Consider the following 24,203-nt stretch of genomic DNA (forward strand, 5'->3'; position numbering starts at 1 on the left):
TTGTCGGCAGCCCCGTTATTCCTCGTGGGATGAGGTTTACCGGGGCTGCCGACAAAGGGCTTTGATGTCGGCAGGGGAGCGTCCAGACTAGCGCGCTGAGCGGACAAACAGCTGATCAGCTGTTTGTCGGCTCAGCGCGGCAGCCATGTAAATGTAAATGAAGCTGCGATCATTTAAATCGCGGCTTCATTTGCCTTTGCCAAAACAACAAATCTACATGGCTCCGTCGACGGAGCCATGTAGTTTAGACGTACCCTGAGTTACTCTTCCATGTGGCCTGACCTTTGCTAAAGCCTTAGGCTTGTCTGTGCTGGGGATTTGCCCCCATTTCAGTCACCCCTGTAGCTGCCATTTGCCCCACTGCACCTATTTTCACTCATGGCAAAGGGCCAGGTGCAGATTTGCCTGCCTGCCACAGGGTTTGCACTGAACCGGCTCTCCCCAAGCCATCCCTTTTTCTTTTTCCTGTGTCTCCCGCCTTATTTCTACCCCTCTCTCTCTCTCTTCCCCCACCCCCTGGCCAGTAGAATTGCTGCCCAGCATGTGGGCTAGCCAGCGAGCCCCGTTCAAGTGAAAACACCCACCAATGACCGCCCTGCAGGCCCTGCTGCGTGTTCCATTTCTGCGGCGTGAAACGCAGGAGCCTCTCCGTAATGAAGTAAGGCGCCCTGCTGGGAAAACGATTCTCTGCAGCCGAGAGGGAAGGGGGTCGCTGGAGCAGCTCTGTTGCCGAGGTGCTGGGACGGAACAGGTCGGGTTTTTCTGTGAGGGGTTTAGACGTCAGCCGGCATCTTAAAAGTTGCTTCCTCGTGTATCCATCGCGGGAGCTTTGAGGTCCTGCTGGAGCCGCCTGAGAGGGGCAGAGGGGGCTACGCAGACAGGTCTCTGGGGAGCTTGTGCCCATAGCACTAAATCCTTAGGTCAGGAGCAGGGAACCTATGGCCCAGGGGCCGGGTTTGGCCTCTGGCTTACCTGGATCTGGCCCCCAAGGTTCAGGGCTCCTCCCCACATCACTGGGGAGCTGGTGCTCAAGCCCTGTGCCCCCCCACACCCAGACCCTGCACCCCACTCACACCCTACCACCCTCCTAGGCCCACCAACCCTCAACCCACTCCTGCACCCTCTTTCCTGACAGACCCCAAGCCTGCTTCCCAGCAGCCCCCTCCTACACCCCGAACCTCTCATTTTTTGTCCCCTCCCAGAACGTAGAGGGGCCCACAAAATCTACGAACCTGGGCCCCCTGGGCTCTGGTATGTGAGGGGAATGTGTGGGTGTATGGGGGGGGGTTACTTCTCACTTTTGTATGGCCCTGGACTGATTTTTCTATGGGTCAGCACAAAAAAGGTTTTCCCCCACCCCCTTTGGGTTTGTAACCTAGGACCTGAGATGCTGAACACTCTCTTCTACCTACACCCCTGGGAGCTGGGGATGCTGTGGTCCAGCATCTTTAAAGGAGGCATTGCTGAGTGCCTCTGAAAATCAAGCACATCGTAACGATAGGCCACTGGCCCTGTCCCTCGGAGGATCTCAAAGAGCTTTGCAAACATTAAACGCTGCCTGCTGTTCTCATTAATCCACATGTGGCTCTAAAGTAAATCCATCCGTGTGTGACAATGGAGTGACGCCTGCTCTATACCGGCAAGGGGAGAGCCACATTTGGCTAATTAACTGATTAGGCTCTAGATAAACCTCTGGCAAGACAGAATACGCATGGGTAAACTGAGGCATGCCATGGTTAAGGGCCTGATTCTGCCATCTCTCTATGTGGAGCACCATGCGAGGAGTGCAGTCGTGTGGCAAGATGCTCCTTAGCGTTAGGGTGATGGAGCGAGGTGTAAGAGCACATAGGGAGATGGAAACTGACCCGGGACTAGTTAATTACCCTCAGGCTATGTCTATACTGCACCCATTTTGAACAAGAAATATGCAAATGAGGCTAAGCGTAGAATATCGCTGAGCCTCATTTGCATAATTAATGAGTGTCCGCTTTTTGCGCAAGAGGCTTTTGCGTAAAAAGGAGCCATCTATACAACTCCTTTTTGCTCAAAAACCCCTTCTTGCTCAAGAGCCATTTTTCTGGAAAAAAATGCAGAAGAACGGCTCTTGCGCAAAAGGGGGTTTTTGCACAAAAAGGAGCCATGTAGACGGCTCTTTTTGGAGCAAAAGCCTCTTGCGCAAATTATGCAAATGAGGCTCGGCGATATTCCATGCTTAGCCTCATTTGCATATTTCTTGTGCCAACCGGGTGCAGTAGAGACATAGCCCCAGTGACAAAAACGTGTGCCTCTTTCCAAACAAAAGTGATCGAGCTTCAGTTTCCAGCCAATGGATCCTGTTATATCTCTGTCTGCTAGGCTGAAGAGACCTGAGATTTCTGGTCCCCACATAGGTACCAGTCGACTGTGCTCAAGGCACCCCTCCTTGTCTCTTTGTTAAGCGAAGTAGGTCGAGCTCCTCGCGTCTCTCACGATGAAGCATGTTTTCCAACCCTTTAATCATTCTCTTGGTTCTCCTCTGAACCTCCACCAGCTGATCAACAATTCCATGGCAGCTGGGCGCCTAACAGTCTTGGCCTAAGAAAGTATGGCCTAATGGTTGGAGCATCCACCTGGGTCCTCAAAAATGAGGGTTCAGTGTCCTACTCTGCCCCAAATACCTTGGGGCAGTCACGCAGTCTTGAGGTGCCTCAGTGTCCCCTCTGTATAACGGGGATAACAGGACTGGCCTGCCTTGTGGGTTGCTGGAGAGGATATGTATGTTAAAGATTGTGAGAGGCTCTGGTACTGCAGCAACGGGGACCAGAGCTGCATCTTGCATCAGTAAGTTCTTCTGAAAATCTAAGCCTAATGACCTGGTCTAGTTTTTCAGTGATTCTGGGTACTCACGGTCTTCAGCCCCTCTAAATTGTAGAGGCCTCTGGGTTCAGGGTAATGTTCCATCTAATTTTTCCAGCAATGTGCAGAATAAATTGTATGCACTCCAAGGCCTGTGCAGATGTGCACCACCAGCAGGAATACATGCTGCCGGCTGTGGGCGCTCTGCCAATCAGCTGGGCAGCATGTGAAACTGCTGGGTGGCTGCCCAAGCGCTCAGCTTACAGGGAACTGTGGTTCAGGTTCCTGACTTTGGTCCCCTTCATTTGAAAAAATCTGGGCCAAAGATGATTTGGCAGGAGAAGAACTCGAGCAAGCAGGAAGCACACTGTGAAAACTGACCCACATCCGCTTTTCCCTGTCACCTTGCCCTGCGCACTGAAGAGCAGGTGGAGGCTGGAATGAAACGAAGGAGCAGAAAACGTGGGCCCAGTAAAAGGAACGACGACTTTAACGCCGTGTGTGCTGAAGCTGGGGGATTCACTGCTCGGCGAGGTCATGGAGACAGCTCCTGTGGCTGGATTCTAAAAAGGCCTGGGTAATTTTATGACTGCTAATAACATTTGCGGCTATGCAAGCTATGCAAACTAGGATAATAGGGTCAATCAAATCTTATGCTTCAGGACATAAAATGATCACTCCCGGGGATAAGGGAGGGATTTTGCTGCCATCTACAGCATTGCAACCTTGAGTAAGCACAACTGTGGTTTCAAATTTCCTTCCTTGCTGTGTCAGGGGCTGGCCTCCCTTCAAGACCATCACCTCCCATCGGGGCCCTGGTCCTGCTTGAGGATCTCTACCATGGACCAATACACCTCGCAAAGTGCCCAGGTGAGACCTCTTTTGTGGCAGAGCCAGGAATAGATCCAGTTCTCTTGACCTCTCCTGCATCTCCACCGTCTTTCCTCAATGAACACAGCCTCCTCTCATCTGAAGTCACGAATTCTGCAGAATCCAAGAGAAACTCCCCTTCCTTTTCTCAGTCCTCCCTTCCTAGATCCCTTGGTGGCAGAAGCAAACTCAGGGCAAAATTTCTCCTCTCTGATCAGCGCTGCTCCCACAGAGAGACCAAAAGTAGAACCTCTCCAAGAGGTGGGAATGGTCTTTGTTCTCCGTTCGCTTTCTTTCCCAGTCTCTCCGAGTTCATCCTGGGCATGGCTGACAGCTACATCATTAAATTCTGACATGTCTTAGGTCAGCAGAGATGCTTTACAACTCCCCGCCGGCTGGCTCTAAATTTAGAGGTCTCAGCATTAAGTAAAGTTTCCTTCCTCCGGATGGCACCTTTAATTGCATGTGATAAGTGACTCCGGTCTGCGGGCCACAGCTGGGGAGGGAAGGGTGATTTAAGGAGGAGAAGGGGAAGGTTACAAGCAACACGGGAGCACAGGGAGGGAGAGAGGCAGGCAGTGAGAAAGCGCTTTGCCACTCCCATATGGCCGGCGCTAATTGCTGATGAGAAGCGAAGCAGCGTCTCCCTTATTAGAATCTGTCTGGTACTAACTGGGTTCAGGAGAGATGCCAGTTCTGACAACACGCAGGGCATTTGATCCTCTAGCTGATTGACGTCAGTGGTGCGATGCAGTCTGGCCCGGGGTTCCTGAAAATCAGAGACTCGTACCCCTCCGGTTACCTGCTGTCTCCTTTGTCCGAGCGAGGCCGGAGCAGGGCTGCAAGGGCCCACTGGCTGGAGCCCCCCTTTGCCGTGGCTGCCTTAGCTGCTGATTTGGGGTGGTTTTAGCTGAGCTGTGGGGTTGTCTATTTCACAGTGCTGGTGAGCAGCTTTACCCGTGAGGACCAGGGTCCCGCGAAGGGGGCACCGTGTTGGCATTCACGGCCGGGCAGTCTAGGAGCAACACGTGTCGCACGTCACCGGCCTGTGGAACTGGCTGCCACGAGCGGCTGTCACAGCAAGACGGAGGCCGGGCGAGCGTCCATTGCCTGGGGATTTCCTGGGTCCTGTGGACTCCCAGGGAAGCTCTAGCAAGGATCCTTGTGCTCCTTTCACTCTGCCCGGGAATTGAGTGCGAGGGGCTGATCACCCCAGCTCCAGGCTGGTAGGAGCGGGGTGTGACAGACCGGGCCGGGTCTGGGCACTGCTGAGGGCATCCGCTCAGGGCGAATTGCTCAAATCCGGGGCTCCTTACAGCCCCCAGACTAGTAACCTCTCCAAACAGGCCACAAACCAGTCCCACAGAGCGCTTCAGCTGCCTGCCTGAAGCCTCCCAAGCAAAACCCCTCCGACACCCCAGCAATATCCGTGCCCCAGATGGCCCCGGGCCTCATACACAGGTGGGGGGTCCTAGCACCCAATCCCACCTATCCCGAACAAGTTCTGTCCGGTCCCAAGAAACCAGCCACAGATCCCTGGTCAATTTACCCTTTGGACCTTACCCACAAATCACGCTGGGCCAATCCTTTAGCATCTAACATCTAAAGGTTTATTATTATAATAAAGAAAAGCACGAGAGTAAGGTTGTTAAAGAATTGTACATTACATGCACCGAATCTCCCAGGTCTCGATGCAGGCTGTAGCAGAGATGTTACAGCTGCTGGTTTAAAAGTCCTTGTTGCACATCCTAGGACCAGGATGGGTCCACAGGTTTTTCCGGCAATTCGATCCCTGCATTTCTGCCTCTGGGATGAAGTGCTGAGCTGAGAACCGAGATGGAGTCCACCACATAGCCTATTTATCCCTCCTTCCTGGTCTCTTCTTGGCTACAGCAGGTCACCTGGCTTATTCCTGTGTTCCCTGCTGGTAGCCCTTAGGCATGAGTCACCACTCATTCTTTAGGTGTGTCCTTGGCCCATTGAGTGCCATTGTCCCACAGGGCCTCGCTAATTAGCATGTCCATAGGCCAGACTCTGCCCAATGCTCAACCACATGCAGGGAAATATTCAGTAGCTACACAGATTACAGACTCCTAACTACACACACAGACATTATACAATCACATGAACAGCGTACATAGGATTAGCAGACAGTAAGCTTCTATTCAACACCCCACATGGCCCCCTTTTATACCATTTCTGGGGCCAACACCCCCACCTATGGGTGCAGCAGTGATCTGGCTGCTCCCCTCAAAATCCAGTAATGTGACAGGGCCTTACCCAGCCACTGGCAACGGAAAGATCCTCTCTGGACCCAGGCGTTGGGAGGCAGCTGGACCCTGCGTTTGCATTTCTTACTGGCTGGGTGGGCTTGTGGTGACGGTGCTGGCCTGAAAGGGGAGTTCGTTTCCTGCTTCAGCCACAGATTCCCTAATTGAGCCTGGGCAAGTCACTTCATCCGTCTGGGACTCGTCTCCCCAGCTGCTAAAATAGGGGTGGGAATATTGCCCTTCTCCCAAGCGTGTTCTGTGTCTCCGATGGGCAGCTGGGAGCTCCTTGGGGCTGGGACTCTTTCTTACCCTGTGTGCACACAGCACCTCCTGCAGGGCTGGGCAAGATGCAGCCGGGAGCTGGATCCAGCCTGCCTAACGCTTTGAGCTGGCCTGCAGACTGCATCTGGCCGCTTTCTGTTTATATCAGGGTCCTATTTAAATGGCTCCCGGCGCCTGGTCATGGCGCTATTCTGGTAGCGGCAGGGCCTCAAGTCCTTTCAATTGCAGCTAAAGAGCTCACAGCTCCTGGCCCCGCCACTCCTGTGCTGCCTGGAAGCCGCCTGGGGTTGCTGTGGCTTTTTAAAGGGCTCCTGCATGTGGTGCTACCCTGGCAGGGGCCAGAGCCATGAACCCTTTAAATAGCCGCAGCAATCCCGGGGGGCTGCCAGGCAACACAGGAGCAGCAGGGCCAGGAGCCTTTGCTGTGTTTTAATTCAAAGCCTTCAGACCCAGAGAACTCTGGTGGGAGGCTGCTCCAAGGACCCGCCCCGTCTGCTCCAAGGCTCCGCCCCTTCTGCTCCAAGGCCCTGCCCCTTCTTGGGTGGTGGAGCTGGCCCATGATCACGTACCAAAATTCATTAAGTGCCCCCTCCTGTGAAAATAATTGCCCACCATCGGCCTACTGTCATGGGCCCCTCCTCTCCTTCAGGCCCTATGGGTGTTACCAGACTCTGAAAGATAATCCCCGGGGCTCCTTGGAGCAGAGGGGCTTGGCAGCAGCTGTCTGATGATGGAGTGCTTCTGTTTTATTATCCCTCAGCCTGCAAAAACAAACTTGGGTCTGGCTGCTTAAACCAGCACAAATCTTCCACAGGGCGGCTGCTCAGCAGCTGTCATGTTCCCCGGCGAGGTTGGGGAAGCTGGATTATTTAAAACTCTCACATCTCCTCTGCTTGGGTGTCTGTATTTCCTGCATGTGGCCGTAATGTGCTGTCCCTATATCCATCTCCTGTCCTTCTGCCATGCTATCTGGAGCCATTTCTCTCCTGTGGTGCCGCGTCCATCTTTCTCCCACCGTGACACAGATCTATGGGTTTGACTCTGGTGCCGGAATCGGGAGGACGTTATTTGTTACCAAAGGTGACGGAGAAGAAGGTTTTGACATGACGGACTGTCTCATCTTGAGCAGCAAGCTCCTGTCATCTGTCCTGAGACAGAAGAGTGGCTTCATCATCCTTTATTCCACAGCCAGCGCTCTCCCCGGCAGTCTTAGCATGTCCAGGTCTCTCCGGATGCCTGCTCTGCTCCCCACCCAGCTGGCTGTCATAAGAAAGGAGATCTTCATTTTCCCCAGTGGCCTCTGCCAGGTCAGGTAGCTCTGACCACCAAGAGTCTGTGATGAATGCTCATAACAGTCGTGAGTCACCTATAGAATCGGCTGCCTTACTCAATGTGACTCCATAGCTGTGTCGCTGGGTGCACGCCTCACAGCACGCTGGAATGGATTCTTGGGAATGGTCTTTGGCACATGGAGAAGATATTTCCAGGTATGGAAGAATACATGTAACTGCCACCAAATGGATTTGAACCTGGGACCTCTAGAGTGGAGTGTAGAAGCCTCTACCACTTGAACTAAAAGCCAGCTGGCTCTCAGCTTAGGCTATAGAGCTCCCTTGTTCTTATCTCTCACTGTAAGTGGTCTAAGAGCCACTACATGAGACAGTGAACCACACTTGGTGTGTGGGTTACATACCCGCATAAGGCCTGCCTGAGACCACCCGATGTTTGTCTACTTTGATATTCTCCCACCAACGCTGTCTGATCCTAGATATTTCCAGGAAAGCTGCAAGAACCCCCGCATTCCATGACACTGGGGTCTGTACTTTGCAAAACATGTCATTCAAGATGTCTATATTGCATGGGTCATCAAATCGGTAGCAGGCGCTTACTCCATCTCTTTCCCTGTCTTCTAATTCCAGGTGAGATTGGGCCTCTCCTAGGGAAAGGAATCTGCTTATTTGCTCTGGTCCTTGGAATCAATGTGGTCTTTCCACATTGTAAAGAGCCCCTGGCCACATCGATGCAGACAGGGGGATCGAACTGGCAACCTTTTGCACCAAAACATGAAATGACTTCACTCCTAAGTATAAACAAGTAGCAGGCGCTTATTAAGGGAACTGTCTGACCACTAGAGGGAGACATAATCACATTAACACTTGGTGATGTTCATTTCCTAGTCTCAAGGACATGCACGGCTATCTATTGGTACCAGCTGTCCGGTGGCTGCTTGCCTTAGCATTAACACCAGTAAAGTCCCTGCCCCAGGTAAAACATGTGAAGATCCCCACAAAATTCTTTATTGGCTGATGCTTTAGCTCCGTATTATTTCAAGAGCTTCGTTGCTGGAAAGAAGATTCCCCATAGGACTAACGCAAAGACACACAAGCCCCTTCTCTGCTGTTGGGAACCTGGGTGGATTTTCCTTTCTCCTCTTGGGAGCTCAAACACAGACAGGAGAGGGGAGGGCAAAGCCCTTTTGTGCTCTCCGGCGCTGTTCCACCCAATCCCTCCACTCTGTGCCCCACTGTCCCTGTGTCTGGAGATGTCAAGCCTCAGCCAGCCCGTGGGTTCTAGTGAGTGACTCTGGTCGGCATTCTGCACTCAGGCTACGTCTCCACTGCAGGTTTCTTGCGCAAGAAGCTTTTAGCGGAAGAGCTCTCCCGCAAAAACTTCTTGCGCAAGAGCACGTCCACGCTGCAAAAGCGCATCGCAAAAGCAATGCGTTATTGAGCAAGAGAGCATCCAGACTTGAAAGAAAGCTCTGATTGCTATTCGCAGAATAGCCACCAGGGCACCTGTGCTTTTGTCGATGGTCTCTTTTTGCCCCCAAATCCCCTGTTGCCCGTCCACACCCCTTTTTGCTCCAGAGCTCTTGCACAAAAAGGAGTTATTCCTCGTAGAAAGAGAAATACCCATGTGACTGCATGCGGCACATTCCCCCTTTCATTGCTGAAGGGGGCTTACCTAATTCTTTGGGGGTTGGTCCCATCTGGGGAGTGCTCTTGCAGAAGGCTGGGCCCTAAACTGCACTCTCTTTGGATCTGAAGTGGTTCAGTGTCTGCGCTGTTTCTCGGTGGGGGCAGGGACCTCAGCTCTGGGCCTTGGCTGGGGGGAGACCGGGCGAGCCCCAGAGAGTGAGAAGCCGAGTGGCAGTGGCCATGTCAGCACCCCCGAGGGGTCATCTGTGACCGCACCCCAATCTGTGACCGCACCCCATCACAACCTACACCGCAAAAACCCCTCTGTGCTTTTGATTTACTGTCAATTTATTTGTGCAAAAACGCGCTGGAGGTGTGGGCGCGCGGCGGGCAAAAACGGCCATTTTTTTAGTGTAGACGTACCTCAGAGGCCCTCGTATCTGGAACCGTGGAGCTGCTCAGTGTGAAACTGATGTATCTGTGAACCGAATCTGGCCTCACAGCTCACCGTGAGGTTCCAGGCCTGTGCAAGCCCTGGGAACTTGGAGAGGCCAGCTAAACAAACAGGAGTTTTACAGTCTCCCTGCCCAAACCAGGCTCCTCCGTGGGCAGCCTTGTCAGAGCTGAGTGAAGCTGCAGGTATCAGTGGAGACAAAGGAACCAAATTCCCTTTGGTGCTTCCCCTGCATTTTTCTATTCTCCTTCCTCCCTCTGCCAGAAAGGAGCATCAGTGAAACTTCCCTGCTGTGACAGAAGCACCTGGGTGAGTTTTTGCCGGCTGTGGAGAATTCGGCTTAGGGGCATCAATGCAGCTGTGGCCTTTGGGATAACTGCCGGATTTGTCCTCGCAGGGCTGGGAGGGGAGCGTCCCCGGGAGAGGCGAGGAAAGGTGCTTTCTGCTGTTTGTGTGGAACTGGGCATGTCCCCTCGGGAGACGGGTGGTAGGAGGAGGAAGCCCCCTTCCCTCCCCCCCGAGCACAGGCCCTATCTCTCCAGAGCACAAACACACACCTTAACTAGTGCCAGGATGAGACACGCAGCTCCCCGAATGAATTCTCCTCCGCTCAGGTTCTCACCTCCCCTCTTCCTAAGCGGCGGTAAGTCCGAGAGAGGCAGGATTCCCGTCTGCCGTGCTCCCTGTAAGCTGAGCGCTTGGGCGGCCACCCAGGAGAGATTCAAATGCCGCCCAGCTGGTTAGCAGAGTGACCACAGCTTGCAGCATGTGTTTCCACTGGTGGTGCACATCTGTACATGACTCAGTGTACATAACAAAATGTATTCCGCACATCAGGTGGGACAAATTAGAAGGGACATTGCCTGTCTACATCCAGTGGTAGTGCTGGCTTGTAAGCAAACAGGAGTTAATGGTACAGATCAGCTCATAGAAACTAACAATGTAGTGGCTAGGGCACTCGGCTGGGACTCAGGAGATCCGACTTCTGCTCCTGGCTGTGCCACTGGCTACTGGGTGCCCTTGGACAAGTAATTTCCCTCTGTTTTCCCTTCCTGCCCTGTGGCTTAGGTTGTAAGCTCTTTGGGGCAGGGGCTTTCTCTGTCACCACCTGTGTGTACAGCACTGAGCACAATGTGGCCCTGATCTCAGTCCAGGCCTGTAGGCACTGCTGTGCTATAAATAATAATAATTGGGCCATTTGTTTGCCTGGCATAGTCAGAAAAGTATTCCAAGCGAAACAGAACGAGTCCCTCATGTTCCCAGCTAACCACCAGGGGACAGGCGCTGCTCTGGGAAATCATCCGTCTGCTGTGAGACAGGCAGAGCAGAAAATCCTTTGGGTAAGAACTGAGGAGCCTTCCCAACATGGGGCTGCCTGGCGTGGAAGAGGAACGTGGGCTCACCGGGAAGTCAGCACCCAGGCAAGGGTCATCCCGCCTGCTCTTTCAAGCCAGAACGGACCAAACTACCGCCCAGGAGACGCCTCTCAGGAGACTGCCGAGTGGAACAATCTGCTTGGTTTGTGGCTGCAAAGTTATTTTATTAGGAGGAAAAAAACCCTTTAACATCAAGCGCGTATTCACTGGATGGAAGCATTCCGCCTCTGGAAATCCAGCTAGAGAGCGTCTGCCTGGGAAAAACACACGGGCCCGAATCGTCAGCTGGTGCAAATTGTCCTCGCTTCTTGGACTTCACCAGTGCTATGCTGATTTACACCAGCTGGCATTGGCCGGTAGCAACCCCACCAATTATATGGCCCCTGCGATGCTCCACAAGTGGGGGTGGCTGCTAATGGAGACTCAGGCCCGTACGCAGGGGGGTGCGAATGCACCCACCCTCTGTGGTTCTCAGGTAAGTGTGAGGTTGGGGCGGCGTGTTGCCCCAGCCTCCCTTCTCTGTGCTCTGACCGGCCAGGGGAAGTCTGGGGCTGATCCACCCCCTACAGGAGCAGGGCTGGGAGTGGGGCTGGGCCACAGGGGCGGGCAGCCACCAGCCCCTCCCATGGCTTGTACCCGCCCCCCCCACACACACACAAATTCCTGCATACAGGCCTGCGACTATTCTGCCTTAGAAGCAAAAGCTGAGACGTTTTTCCAGGCTGAGCCTCTGCCAATGGCAAAGTGGGTGTTAGCTGCTAGGATTTACGCAGGCAGAGCTCCTGGGGGACGTCTGAGCCAAGGACCCCGGGATGTTGCCGTGTACGCGTGAGGGTGAGCTGTGGTTCGTTCCCTCTGCAGAAGACACCGAGGCCCCGACTTCTGGCTGCGGACGTGGCCCAGCCAGGGGAGCGGTCCAATACAGGAAGATCAAGAAGAGCACTGCCCACTGCCTGCAGCCGCTGGGATTTCCCTGGCGCATCTCCCACGCAACTGCTGAACAAACACCCCGCTCAGTGAGGTTGGCCGAGCCCACGGCCTGGACCTGCTTAGCGACAGGCCGACACTAGTTGCAGCCCCAGCGGTTCTGTGATGCCGAGGAGCACCGGCGGCCTCCTGTCACCAATCAGAGGGTGCCACCGTTCCCTGCCACCAATCAGAGCAGGCCGTGATCCCGCTCCCATCCCGCTAACCGCGCTAGCTAGTTCTACCACCGCCCAGTGCTGCCCTGCCCGTCCTGGCTCCGCCTGGCCTCCTGAGGCCAGCACCCCATCCGTGAGGGCCCCGGAGCATACGCCTCATGAGACAATCGCTCATGAGAGAAGCCGATGCTGGGTCTCCGGTGGTTTTGCTCTAAGCGGTCACCAGGCTTCTCCTCCCGCGTCCCAGAGGGGAAGTGGCATGAAGCAGCTTCTCCCAGGCGGGGAGAGGGGAGTGCGTGTTGATTTACTGGCCCATAAAAGACGGGAGCTCCAAGGAGCACGTGAGGCGAATGGATGAAGGCGCGATGGGGTGGCGGGCCCCCGTCCCTCCTGAGACGTTCCTCTCCCCGGCGAGCTAACGGCCCAGGAGAGGCAACCCCTGGGGGAGGAGGGAGAAAGAGGAGGGATTTACAAGCCCTCATAAAAAGTTTTCCGCGTGGCTGTAATTAACTGGCGGGAGGGGCCGGCGTGCGTGGGGAGGTGGAAGCCTGCAGCAGGAGGGCTTGCACATACCACAGAGCAGCTGCCACATAAAAGGAGCCATTGCTGCCGACTACAGATGCGGCAGTTTGCGTTTATCTCTCCTGTCAGTTGGGGCCCCAGCTCGGCTGCGTTATAGCTCAGTTCAATATTTAATTTTCACATAAACCAGAGGGCTGGCGCTTGCTTTCTTCTCGCCCTGTTCGGTTTGGTTCGGCTTTGGGAATTCTCTCTAGAGGACGCCTCCCATCCGCTGGGGGGGTTAAAACTGCTTTAAAGTCGTGGTGTGTTGCTCAGGGCGGAGGCCTGGGGAGGGGTTTCTTCCCCTGGCCGCAGAGTTTAGCCCCTTGGCTTTCACTGCAGCCTCTTTTTACGTCTCTTCCCTCTCTTCTGCTTTGGTTCCAGGCGCCACCGCGCTGACCTGTTTTCAGGGAGTGCTCTGGCGGAGCTCAGGTTAGCTGGATTGTGCGGGTGTAGTGCTGATGGGGAATGTGGCTCAGCCTTTCCGGGGGCAGGCCCATGCTGTAACAATCACCACCGTGGCGTTCCGATCTGTTGTTCTCCATTGGACCCCTCTCCGGTTTACAAGCTTCGGCCCCCGATTTCAGTGGGACCCCCTAGTTCTCGTTGTATGTCGCATCCAGCACATGCTAAGCCTCGTACATCTGCAGAGAAAGACTCGGGTCCGCAGCTGGTGTGAATCCGGGTGTCACCAGGAATGCAATGGCCAGTTACGCCAGCAGAGGCCCTGGCCCACTGTCTCGCTCTGGCTGGCGAAGGGGGCGCTGGGCCCGGAGCAGAATCACGCTGCGGAGGCAAAGAGAAAGAGGGCGGAGAGAGAGGCTCAGAGCAGAATCAGGCCCTGCCCGTCAGCAAACAATAGCCCCTCCCCCCCATTGTGCTGGCATTTTGTTGCTGATCACAAGGCCTGTGTCTCCACTTGCCCCCCGGTAAGGGGCGGTTAGCAATACTGACTGGCTACGTCTAGACTGCATCCCTTTTTCGTAAAAGGGATGCAAATTAAACGTATCGCAATTGCTAATGAAGCAATTGCTAAATAAGGGATACGGGATCTTTCGCAAAAGGCTTTATTTTCTGAAAGATCCGCGTCTAGACTGGCGCTTTTTTCCGGCAAAGCTCCGAGCCGAAAAAAAAGCGGCAGCCATTTTTATGCTAATGAAGCGGGGGAGATTTAAATCCCCGCTTCATTAGCAATTGCAATGTGTCTCATTTGCATCCCTTTTACGAAAAAGGGATGCAGTCTAGACGTAGCCCGGCAGTGTCTGCGACGTGCGGGGGGCGTTGGCTGAAGGGGGCAGCAGGCCAAGTGAGCACCATTCATGATTAGCTGGTCGTACGGCCGGCCACAACGGCTCTTCTTAGCCTTTCGGTCACGCCCAGTCACATGCTGACGCTTCCCTCCACAACCACCCGAACTAGAAGCGGACCCTTTTCTGGGGCAAGGCCCAGCCAGGGCCAGGTTGCCTGCGAGGGTATTAGTACTGTTGTCGCACGTACGGGTTTTTAAAGGAAAGCAGCACGCCAGAGCAGGGAGGGGGCCGTGTGGCTGGGGCGATGGATCGGTCCTCGGGCGCTGTGCGTTCTAGTCCCAGCTGTGCCAGAGCCTCACGGGCAGTCACTGAATCTCTCCATGCCTCGATTCTCCATCTGTGCACTGAGGACAATTGCGCTCTCGCCCACCCTTTGTCACATAGAATCATAGAACGCTAGATCTGGAAGGGACCTCGAGAAGCCATCGAGTCCAGTCCCCTGCCCTCCCGGCAGGACCCAGTACTATCTAGACCATCCCTGATAGATGCCTATCTAACCTGCTCTTAAATATCTCCAGTGATGGAGATTCCACAACCACCCTAGGCAACTTATTCCAGTGTTTCACCACTCTGACGGTTAGGAAGTTTTTCACCCCAGCTTCGTGGGGCCCTGATCTTGGGTGGGCACCAAGACCTTACCCCAAAGGAGGTAGCAATTCATAACGAACGCAGAGTTAGCGAGGTTTGTCGAACCCATCCCTCTCTGAAGCTAGCCTATGGGATCCTTGTGGGCTGGGCCTCTCTCACGAAAGGGAGGCGCTCCAAAGACCAGAGGCTCAGCTAATGGCTTGGGGCAAAAAAAGCAAGGACAGGAGTGAGGTCAAAGGTTGAGAAACCAAGGGCTTGGGAGCAGAAACCCCCAGACAAAGCCTCCTGCTCCAAAGAGAGTCATGGGAATCCCAAAAGATTTTTGGTGGAACGTGTGCTCAGAAAACACCCCGGGGGGTAGAGAGGCTGCCGGCCCACCTTGCCTCAAGTGGCTAGTGCCTGGAGGAAGGCCATCTCCTGGGAACTGGAAAGTCAGTGGTGGGAGCCAGGCCAGAGTCTCTTGGGCTGTGTCTACACTGGCAAGTTATTTCGGAAAATCAGCTGCTTTTCCAGAATAACTTGCCAGCTGTCTACACTGGCCGCTTGAATTTCCAGAAAAGCACTGACGATCTAATGTAAAATCATCAGTGCTTTTCCGGAAAAACTATGCTGCTCCCGTTCGGGCAAAAGTCTTTTTCCGGAAAACTGTTACGGAAAAGGGCCAGTGTAGACAGCACAGTACTGTTTTCCGCAAAAAAGCCCCGATTGCGAAAATGACGATCGGGGCTTTTTTGCGGAAAAGCGCGTCTAGATTGGCCACGGATGCTTTTCTGGAAAAAGTGCTTTTCCGGAAAAGCGTCCTGCCAATCTAGACGCGCTTTTCCAGAAATACTTTTAACAGAAAACCTTTTCTGTTAAAAGCATTTCCGGAAAATCATGCCAGTGTAGATGTAGCCTTGGGGTATGTCTACACTAGCCCCCTAGTTCGAACTAGGGAGGCTAATGTAGGCATTCGAAGTTGCAAATGAAGTCCAGGATTTAAATATCCCTGGCTTTATTTGCATCTTCCTGTCTGGGCTCAATTTTTAAATCCCCCTTAGTCCGAACTAACTACCCGCAGCTACACTAGCACCCTAGTTTGAATGCCTACATTAGCCTCCCTAGTTCGAACTAGGGGGCTAGTGTAGACATACCCTTGGCTAGAACAGCCCAGGGCTCAGGATGGGCTGAGGAGCCAGGGGAGATGCCTGAAGAGCCATTCGCTATGATGCTGGGCCTCATGCATCCGAGTAACTACGGCAGTGGCGGGGGAGGAGACCGAGGAGGCCTCGCTTTTGGTCAGGGCACGGCGGTGTCCCAGTCTGGCCAACTGGTAACACTCAGTCGGCAATGAATTTGCTCAATTGCACACGCTGCTAACGCCTACCTGCTCTGCAACACAACTGAGAGCCGGGTGTGCAGAACAAGGGGGAGGGTTGAGAAGGTGGGGAAAAGGGGCGTATAAGGATGGCTCTCTATGCTAGAAAGCATGTGTGTCTAGGGAGGTCACGCCGTGCATTCTGTACACGTGTGCAGTGCGGGGCAGGGCTGGCCGTACCATGAGGTGAATTGAGGCGGCCGCCTCAGGTGCCAGGCTGTGGGGGTGCCACTAGGACCCAGAGTGTAGAAAATTGTGTCTGCTGCTGGTGCATAAGTAGGTAGCAGAGCAGTACCAAGAGAGTCGAACAGGAAGAAGGCAGAATTGAGCCCTTTCAAAGTTTTGGCCCATTTGAGCTCCCTGCCTCAGGTACCAAAACGTTGTGGGCCGACCCTGGTGTGGGGTGTGAGGGGCAGGGTGTGGGAGATCTGGCATGGGAATAGATTGGATCTCGGTCATTTATCGGGACATGGGGGGATTCCCATGTTGGCATGTGGTACTGTGTATGTGTGGATACAAGTGTATGGCTGCATGTACACAGACTTGGTTGGGTTGCCTATGTGGAACACAAAACACAGGACTGTGTAGCACTTTAAAGACTAACAAGATGGTTTAATAGGTGATGAGCTTTCGTGGGCCAGACCCACTTCCTCAGATCAAATTCCTCCATCCCCCTTCAGTTCTGAAATGTGATTTGTCCTTGTCATGTGTGTTCATTTTTTTTATTTGTATCCTTTGGTATATATGGTTGTGACTATTTTCTTCCACTATTGATCTGAGGAAGTGGGTCTGGCCCACAAAAGCTCATCACCTAATAAACCATCTTGTTAGTCTTTAAAGTGCTACACAGTCCTGTTTTTTGTTTCAGCTGCACCAGACTAACACGGCTACATTTCTACCACTATGTGGAACACAGCCTTGTTGGGCATACATGTGTGCGCAGCGCGTACATGCATGTGATTATGGTTGCATGGGGGGAAGTGGGTCTGTGCCTGTGTTTGTGGGACGTGTGTGTCAGAGGAAGTGTGTGTGTGTGCAGTTGTGTGGTACACATGGCGGGAGTGGGGGGCAGCGGCTGTGGGAGGGAGCACTGAATCTCCACATGATCTTGTATGTGGAGCCCTGTCCTGGCCCATTTCTCCCGTCCAGCTGCACGGTCCTGTCCCAGTCCCGGCTAGTGAGCCTTGCAGTCTCTGTTCGGCACGGCCCATTCATAATCAGCCCGGCCTTTCTCCCCCGCAGCTCCTCCCATCTCCATCTCCGTCATTGCTGCGGACACGCCTGCTCCCTTCAGCCGCTACCAAGCTCAGAACTTCACCTTGGTCTGCATCGTCTCCGGAGGGAAGCCCGCCCCGACGGTGAGTACAGACCGCGGCGCTCTGGTTCCTGCCCTGCGTCCCTGGCTCAGCCTGCCTGCCGAGCCGCCCGACTCGCCAGGCCTGCCAGATCTGCTCATGCCACGCAGGCGACTGTGCATGCACTGCAGGATGGGTACTGCCAGGATGGTGCAGTGGCATCTGCAGAGCCTGCAGCTGGCACAATATCAAATCAGGAGCAGCAACGTTATCTACAAGCCATGGGGACGCTGCCATGTACCATGCGCCTGCGTCACTGCAATCAAAGCTGGCTGGAGAATGGGCCGGGGAGTGAGCAGTCGAGGTCGGGTGTGAGGTTCATCGGCAGAGCTGGCGGGTGGACTCCTAGTCACTTCCCTGATGAAAGCCAACTCTTGCTCACTCACAGGCTGTGTCTAGACTGGCCAGTTTTTCCGCAAAATCATCTGATTTTGCGGAAAAACTTGCCAGCTGTCTACACTGGCCGCTTGAATTTCCGGAACAGCACTGACGATCTCATGTAAGATCATCAGTGCTTTTCCGGAAATACTATGCTGCTCCTGTTCGGGCAAAAGTCTTTTTCCGAAAGACTTTTGCGCAAAAGGGCCAGTGTAAACAGCACAGGACTGTTTTCCGCAAAAAAGCCCCGATCGCGAAAATGGCAATCGGGGCTTTTTTGCAGAAAACCGCGTCTAGACTGGCCACAGATGCTTTTCCGCAAAAAGTGCTTTTGCGGAAAAGGATCCTGCCAATCTAGACGTGCTTTTCCGTTAAAACTTTTCCGTTAAAAGCATTTTCGGAAAATCATGCCAGTCTAGACGTAGCCACAGAGCACCCAAACCAGTGACTGCCCACTCCATGCTGGTTCTGAGGCAGGGCCAAAGGCTTCTGTTGTGGAGAACAGATGGGAGCAGTTGCCCCCTACTGATGGCTGTTGAAGGCTGTGCTGCCTCCTGGTCTCCAGCACTGTGGGTGGCAGCAGTGGGGTCCGTGCACTGGGGTCCTCTAGACCTGCTGTGGGATGAGAGGTAAAAATAGCCATTCCCTGTCTCTGCTGGCACTGCTGCCCCATGGGACATGCTGGTGGGCGTGTAAAGGCATGTGCGTTGCAGGAGCGGGGCTCGGGTGGGATATAGCGTGACCACAAACTCACCGGAGAATTGCCTTTGCCTGGAGGAAGGCAGAGAAAGGCCGTGCCACATTGCCAGCCCCCAGGAAGGTGGGAGGTACAAGCAGTGGGGGTGAGTTCAGTGGAGGAATAGGGAGTGAGTAGGGCTGTAGGTATGGATAGAGAGGGGACAGTGCTAAGTATAGGTGGAGCAGTAGTGGTGGCAGAAGTGGGATGGCAGAGGGTTCAAGTAGCAGTGATGGGCACAGGTGGGAAGGTAGGTGTGGGTGGAGCAGAGATCCACCAAACTCATCTCTCGTGTGCTCCATACTCACTGCCAACGCGGGCTGGGTTCTGCCTGGCACCTTCACGTGAAAGATCCTTTGCCCATTCCCAGCCCTCGGGTTCCCCATTTCCCCAGGAAAATCTGGTCAGATGCCTTGGTTTGCTCTGCACTCACATGAACACAGAGGCGCACAGCAAAGACCATGTTTCAGTGCATCAGGTAAAGGCTTCAATGGGTTTTATTGTCTAGGCTTCCTTGAAGGCAGGCCCTGAACTTATTTCGTGACTGGTTTTCCTTTCAGTAAACGCACAGAGGAGACCGAGGGGGTTCTCTGCTCTCTCAAAGGATCAGGCGTTAGCCCAGATTAATGCCAATGTTTAAGGCATTTAAATAAAAATATTTTGTTATTTTTCAAACGTTTATCTTCAAAGAGTCCTGCAGCCTTTACATTACGCAGAGACTTCAGAAGCTTTCAAGGAGCCCTTTGAAATGGAATACAGGTCTGCTAGAGAGAGGCTTTCAAAATCCCTGGGCAGGCGTTGTGTCTGTGAGGGACACTCGCCTGAGATCTCAGCTCACACACGCACAGCTGCTGCCCTCCTGAGCTATGCACGCACCTGCTCACACACCTTCATTTCCTCCCACGCACACCACGGACACACCTGCACACAGGCAACACACTCTCATACACACACACACCTTCTCAGAATCACACACACTCTCACCTTCCCAGACACACACACACATGCACACGCACACACTCACCTTCCCAGACACACACACACATGCACACGCACACACTCACCTTCCCAGACACACACACACACGTGCGCGTACACACACAGACACCTTCCCAGATACATACACACACGCGCACACACTCACCTTCCCAGATACACACATGCACATGCATGCACCTTCCCAGACACACACACACACACCTTCTCCGATTCTCTCTCTCTCTCACACACACACACACACACACACACACACACACACACACTTCATCCATGCTCCTGCCGCAGATAAACACGCCCACTCCCCACACGTTCACAGGTACTCACACCCCTTCTTGTGCGTATGCTCACCTTTTAGAGGCACACGCTTCTGCACGCACACGCTGGCTCATCTTTATTAATTGCTACCATGGGCAACATCCCAGTCGTGCCTAGAAGCTGCAGCCAGGGCCAGGGCCCTGTTGAGCCAAGTGGTGCACAAACACCTAGTGAGAGCTAAGTCCTGTTCCAGCAGCTCACACACACTAACAGAAAAGGTGTGGGAGACAGGTACACAACAGCCATGCAACCACGCTTGCCTTCACTCACACCCACCCAGACCCTTCCAAACACACACACTCATCTGTTCTCGCACATGCACATCTGTTCTCACAACGAGACACACACCTCACACCCGACTAGCTGTCCTAGACACCCACCTTCACACGCACTCAGCTGCTCTTGTTGTAAACGCCCCACATACACTCCACCCCCTCTCTGACACGCCCTCATCTCCTCTGCACTTCCCCCTCACGCTCGCCTGCTCACTAACCGTCCTTCATCCTCTCGCACACACTCATCGTTACACGGTGAGTGCTGCAGTCGCACACCCGCATCTCGCACACACTCCCCCTCACTCAGACTCCAGCTCCTCTTTGCCCTGACAGAGAGAGAGCATCACCTCCACCTGTCGGCATGCATCTCTCTCCCTCCCGGGCTCCCTCCTCCCCGCCTTGCCCACACATCCTGTCAGGAGGCTGGGGACGGCGAGGTGGGGTGAGGACAGTGCTGTGAATAGTTTCTGCAGGCAGCCTCAAGGAGCCAAATTGCCTTCCACCCTGATGGCTCCCCGGCCACTCAGCCCTGTCCTGCTGCCTGGTCGTCCTTCCCTGCTGCCATGTTGGGTCTTGTATTCCTGGGAGACATTCTGGGTAATATCCAGCAGCTTCTCTTGTGCCTGTTACTAGCATGGCTGTTCCTTTGGCTCAGCGGTTAGCGGGCCCCCGGTCCTAGTCTCGGCTCAGCTCTGCCGGAGGGAAGGGCTGGTTTTCTAGTCTCGCGGTGAAGTGCCAGAAGAAACCAAGAGGGAGTACGAAAGTAGAAGCTAACTTGTTAACCAGGTTAACTTGCCCGTTCTCCTAGATCCTTGGTGCATGAGGCCCGCTTAGATCCCCGTGGGAAGCAGTAGATCCGGTGCTGGGCTCTCAGGAGGTCTGAAGGTGGCAGCGTCCATCTCAGTGTGACTCAGAGTCCTGCCTACCCAGGTTGCTGGTTGAAATCCAGCCGGGGCAGGAGGCAGATGCTAACCAGCAATCGGTAGCCTGGATGGGACGGGTTTGGCATGTTTGCTGCGACCCCTAGTGGACACGTGTGTCTCCGGCAGGCAGCCCGACAGAGGCCAAGTCCTGTGTGGGTTGGAAGGAGCGACTGTCCAGTCCCAGGGACCAGTGGCTCCCGTAGGTCAGAGTGGAGCAAGTTCATTGGTGCAGAAAGAAGCTGCCAATGCAGCACCATCGAGTCCCCCATCTCGGGGATGCTGGTTGCACACAGCTGTGTCTGGGAAACGGGGGTGGGGGATCTTTGGGTCCCAGGCTGGGGGGCCGGCAGTAACCTGAGCCGCTCCCTCTTTGCCCTTGCAGGTGTATTTTAAGAGAGACGGGGAGCTGATAGAGGTGGTACCCCTGCTGGAGCCTCCAGCCAGCGCCGCCGGGCTACAGGACAGCCGCGCCTTTCGGAACCTGCTGAACCGCGACCTGGACGACACCAAGATGCAGAAGTCCCTGTCCCTGCTGGACGTGGAGGACCGGGGCGGGCGGCCCTACACGGAGGACCCCTTTAAAAGCCTCACCCCTGACCAGGGACTTCTCTTCAGCCCGGCCACAGAGGTCATCCCAGAGACTGTGGTGAGCCGGGAGTTCCCGAGGTGGGTCCACAACATGGAGCCCACCTACTACTTCCACCACACGCACCTCCCCATCAGCGACGGCACCGTGGAGGTGCGGGCCATGCTCATGTGGACGCTTAACCCGCAGATAGACAATGAGGCTCTCTTCAGCTGTGAGGTCAAGCACCCTGCCCTCTCCATGCCCATGCAGAGCGAGGTGACGCTAGGTAAGGCCCGCACGCGTCCTTCGCTGGCGCCCCCACGGCGGGGGGCGGGGGGCTAACCGGACACCGCGTGATTTGTCATTTGCTGTGAACCTCGGCTTTGGTCTCTCTGGTTTCTGGTGATAAAAAACCTCCGGCCCCACCCTCCTTCTCTCTTTCATCCCTTCTCTCTCCTCCCATCCCACCTCCTCCCAGCCCTTTCCCACCACGCCTGGGGTTCTCTCCTTCCCCTCCCCTTTTCTAGCCTTTGTTTTGCTTTTCAAGTCTTTCCACGCCTGCCAGGACATGGGAGGAGGCCCTGCTGGCTATGGATCCGGGCTTTGGGTCTGTGTGTGTGGTTACGGGAGTGGGTGGCAGTCATATTCGTGCTGGTAGGGCTTGAGGGAGTGGGCTAAAAAGAACCTGTTCCATTCCCAGCTCTCCGCCTGTCCTGCGGGGGGATCTTGAGCAAGATGCTTACCTGCCAGGGGCCTCAGTTTTCCCCATCTGTCAAATGGGGATAATGACCCTGCCCTCCTTTGTCAAGCCCTTGGGGATTCCCGGAGGGAAAGCACTAGTTCAGCGCTAGGTACAGTTATGACAAGCTGCCTCTCAGGCTGTCACGCTGTTTGCTCTCAAGAGCTGGGCCGAGTCCAACTCCCAAGGCACATACCTGGGATGCCAGAAATGCCAGATAGACATGTGGGGATGCCGTGTACTGCATGAGACAGAAAACCAACCTCCCGAGCACTTGCAATTGAGGAAGATGCCCAGGCACTTTTGGCTGGAAGGATTGTTACCCAGGCCGTGCTGGCTGTGTTCCTCGTTGGCCCTACAGAGCTGTGTAGTGTCACTGCGCTCTTATGCTCCCCAGAGGCGGTTGCATTTAACCTGTGTGGGCTCCTCCAGGAGCCAGTAATGATCTTTCCTCTCCCTTTTTTCTGGCTGTCTGATCGCTGCCGGAGCCCCCTTCCTTCAGCCCCGTGGCTAATCCTTGGGAAATGTTTCATGTCTGAGACCTGAGACAGCGCCATTCCCCTCCCCCCTGCAACCACATTCGCCTCTCTCCGTGCTTTGGCCACACACTAGTGCCTAGGACAGGGGTGGCCAACCCGTTCCGGATGAAGATCTGGGGCAAAGTTGTAGAGCAAAAAAAAAAAAAAAGAAGAAGCCTGCCCCTTTAAGAAGTGTGAGTAGAGCGTTTCTATGCTTTTTTGGATGCACCAGATGACTCCCCTGCCCCAGTGAGCACAGGGGAGGCAGGGGCCATTTTCAGAGGTGCGGGGGCATCTTCACGAGCTGCACTTACGGGGGATGGGGGGTGAAGAGCCGTGTACAGCTCGCGAGCCACGGGTTGGCCACAGCTGGCCTAGGAGATTGCTCTGCCACACCCACTGCGCCCTCCAGCACTGGGCAGGGCGTCCACGGTGGGGCCTGCCCCTCTGAATGTCTGTGTGGAGGCCTTAGCTGGCTGGCTGTGCCGGGCGGGCTCCAGCCATCTCCCCCGGCAATGCCGCCCTACTGCCAAACAGCACTCGCTCCTGTGCCCCGTCCCATGGAAGCCGCATCTGCAAGGGCTGGATTTGCCTCGGTCTGCCTCATCGCCAGCCCTGCGCCTGGAGCGGGCATCTTTCCATTGAGGATAGGCCTGAGTGTCTCTGCCAGGGGAAGGCTGGCGCTGCCTTTTGCGTCGGCACCCACCGTGGCTCAGTCAGAAGGAGCAGAGCTTCCGGTGACACCCAGAGCCAGAACCTCCCATCTGCGTCCTTCTGACACAGAAAGGGCGAGGATCCTTTCCTTGTCCCCACAGAAACACCGCTCTTCCCGCCACGCCAAAGCTCATGGTGCCTTTGTGGGGCGGGGAGTTCGGGCTGTCCTCTGCCTCACTCCTCATGTTATAGCCCCACAACAAAGCCCCACTGGGCTGGCCACACCCAGATCTCGACCGCGACGGGGCGGGCACCTCACAGCCGGACATGTTTTTGGCGCTGGATGGAGCCAGCCTGCTGATCACAAAGGCCGTCCCTTTTCCGGGCCTTTGCCGGAGCACCTCTCCCTGGGGGCAGTTCCCAGGCAAGCATCCATTGACCATTCATGGACTGAGAATCCGTGTTTATTTCGGTTCCTTTGTCTGGGGCGCTGGACCCCGCAACAGCCCTTATCCAATCGCAGGCAGAGCAAATCCGCCCCTGGGGAGACTTCAAGAGCTCCACTCCAGCCCTGGGGTGCTGCAGAGGGGACTGGTCTTTGGAAGACTTGCATGGCGTGGTGCTGAAAGTCCTGGCCAGACACGCCCGCTAGTGGATCTTCTAGCCTTTCTGCTCAAGACACCCTCTCTGGCTCAGACCTCGCCCTCCTGCACCTGCTGCTGTGGCAGCCGTGGAGACCCTCCTCTCACTGGGCTAGTGCGCCCCAGGCCGCGGGGGGAC

The 24,203-nt window shown here is 54.9% G+C and overlaps 1 protein-coding gene across 1 annotated transcript in view; it reads left to right on the forward strand.

The window, feature by feature from the left end:
• IGSF21 (immunoglobin superfamily member 21) overlaps positions 1 to 24,203 on the forward strand; it is a 298,036-nt gene that overhangs the window by 249,318 nt on the left and 24,515 nt on the right. The window contains exons 5-6 of the mRNA XM_075906417.1: positions 17,206 to 17,321; positions 21,327 to 21,798. Of these exons, the coding sequence (XP_075762532.1) occupies positions 17,206 to 17,321; positions 21,327 to 21,798 (588 nt within the window). The remainder of the gene's footprint in view (positions 1 to 17,205; positions 17,322 to 21,326; positions 21,799 to 24,203) is intronic.

The sequence above is a fragment of the Pelodiscus sinensis genome, chromosome 23 (genome assembly GCF_049634645.1).
Source record: "Pelodiscus sinensis isolate JC-2024 chromosome 23, ASM4963464v1, whole genome shotgun sequence".
NCBI lineage: Eukaryota > Metazoa > Chordata > Testudines > Trionychidae > Pelodiscus > Pelodiscus sinensis.